Raw genomic sequence first — 1155 nt, forward strand, 5'->3', positions numbered from 1 at the left:
CCAGTGCGAATCTATGTCACACGTAAAAACATTTGCTTCTATACCAGGAGTACGCAGTTATATCCTCGGCTCCTGCTCCGGCCATCTCCTACTATACACGAGTGGCCTCTACGTCGTGAATCCTCTTACAAAGAGGTTTCGACTCTTGGATCACTCTGGTTCAATGCTTCTTGCTACAATATTCAATGGTCCCAACAACAAGGCTAATAATACAGAAGACAGAGCTATGTGCGTTGGTTTTGCGCTAGATCAAAGTCGAGCGACCACCATCAAGAGATTCAAGATCATTTGCATACTTGAGACTCATACGACGTACGCATTTGAGATAAGCGACGGAAACTCGTGGAGATTTTCTGAAACAATCATCACCACCACCAATTCAAAAAGTGAGCTCACAAAGCGAATGAAACCTGTTTACTTTGAGGGCACTCTACACTGGTTGAGAAACGACGGTAGCATCATAGCTTTCAATATTGAGACAGAGCAAGCACGCTTGATTCCCTCCGTATTCCATCCAGAACCAGAGATGAAGCTGCTTTTCACGCTCGACGATAAGATCAATCGTCTAACCTTAATATCTGGGACCAAAAACACAATCTCAGTACACACACTAATGGGAGATACCTCCAAGTGGGTCCTTGCCAGGCAGATCGAGAATGTACTTATTACAGATAGTGAGTTGGAATACTGGAACGTGGTTGCATACGATGGGAAGCACATGGTGGTGAGAGATAAAGAAAAGGATAGTTCAACTGGTGTGGCTCATGTGTACAACATGGAAGATAACCGTTGGGGAGCGTGGTGGCCAACCGCATGTCAGGCCAAGTACAACCTAGACGTCTTTAGGTTTACACCCTTCTTTTCCTTTTTCGAGCATACAGAGTTGGTTGAAGATTCTACAAACGAACATCTAGCTCGAATTATGAGACTCATTGACACAACCAAGCGAACAAATCCAGTGTTTAGATTGATGGCGTTAGGATATGATAAATAAAATATATCCTGATGATTAGTGTTTGTTTCACATATGCATCACATGGTTTGACTATTTGGAGTCAATAATTAATATAAAGTTATATAAGACTGTTTTATAAGAAAAATTCAGACCCAAATCTCTTTATGTTCAACTAATGGATGATGATGTGAAAGGAGCAA

The 1155-nt window shown here is 41.8% G+C and overlaps 1 protein-coding gene across 1 annotated transcript; it reads left to right on the plus strand.

Annotated features, from left to right (window-relative positions):
* Positions 1 to 4: 4 nt before the first annotated feature.
* Positions 5 to 1101, plus strand: LOC106321884 (putative F-box/kelch-repeat protein At1g20940; the record flags this gene model as incomplete). Its single annotated transcript, XM_013760106.1, has 1 exon — positions 5 to 1101. A coding segment is annotated over one exon (990 nt), but the record flags the coding sequence as incomplete, so codon positions are not given.
* Between the last annotated feature and the right edge of the window lie 54 nt (positions 1102 to 1155).

Source organism: Brassica oleracea, unplaced genomic scaffold (assembly GCF_000695525.1).
Source record: "Brassica oleracea var. oleracea cultivar TO1000 unplaced genomic scaffold, BOL UnpScaffold03565, whole genome shotgun sequence".
Classification (NCBI taxonomy): Eukaryota; Viridiplantae; Streptophyta; class Magnoliopsida; order Brassicales; family Brassicaceae; genus Brassica; species Brassica oleracea.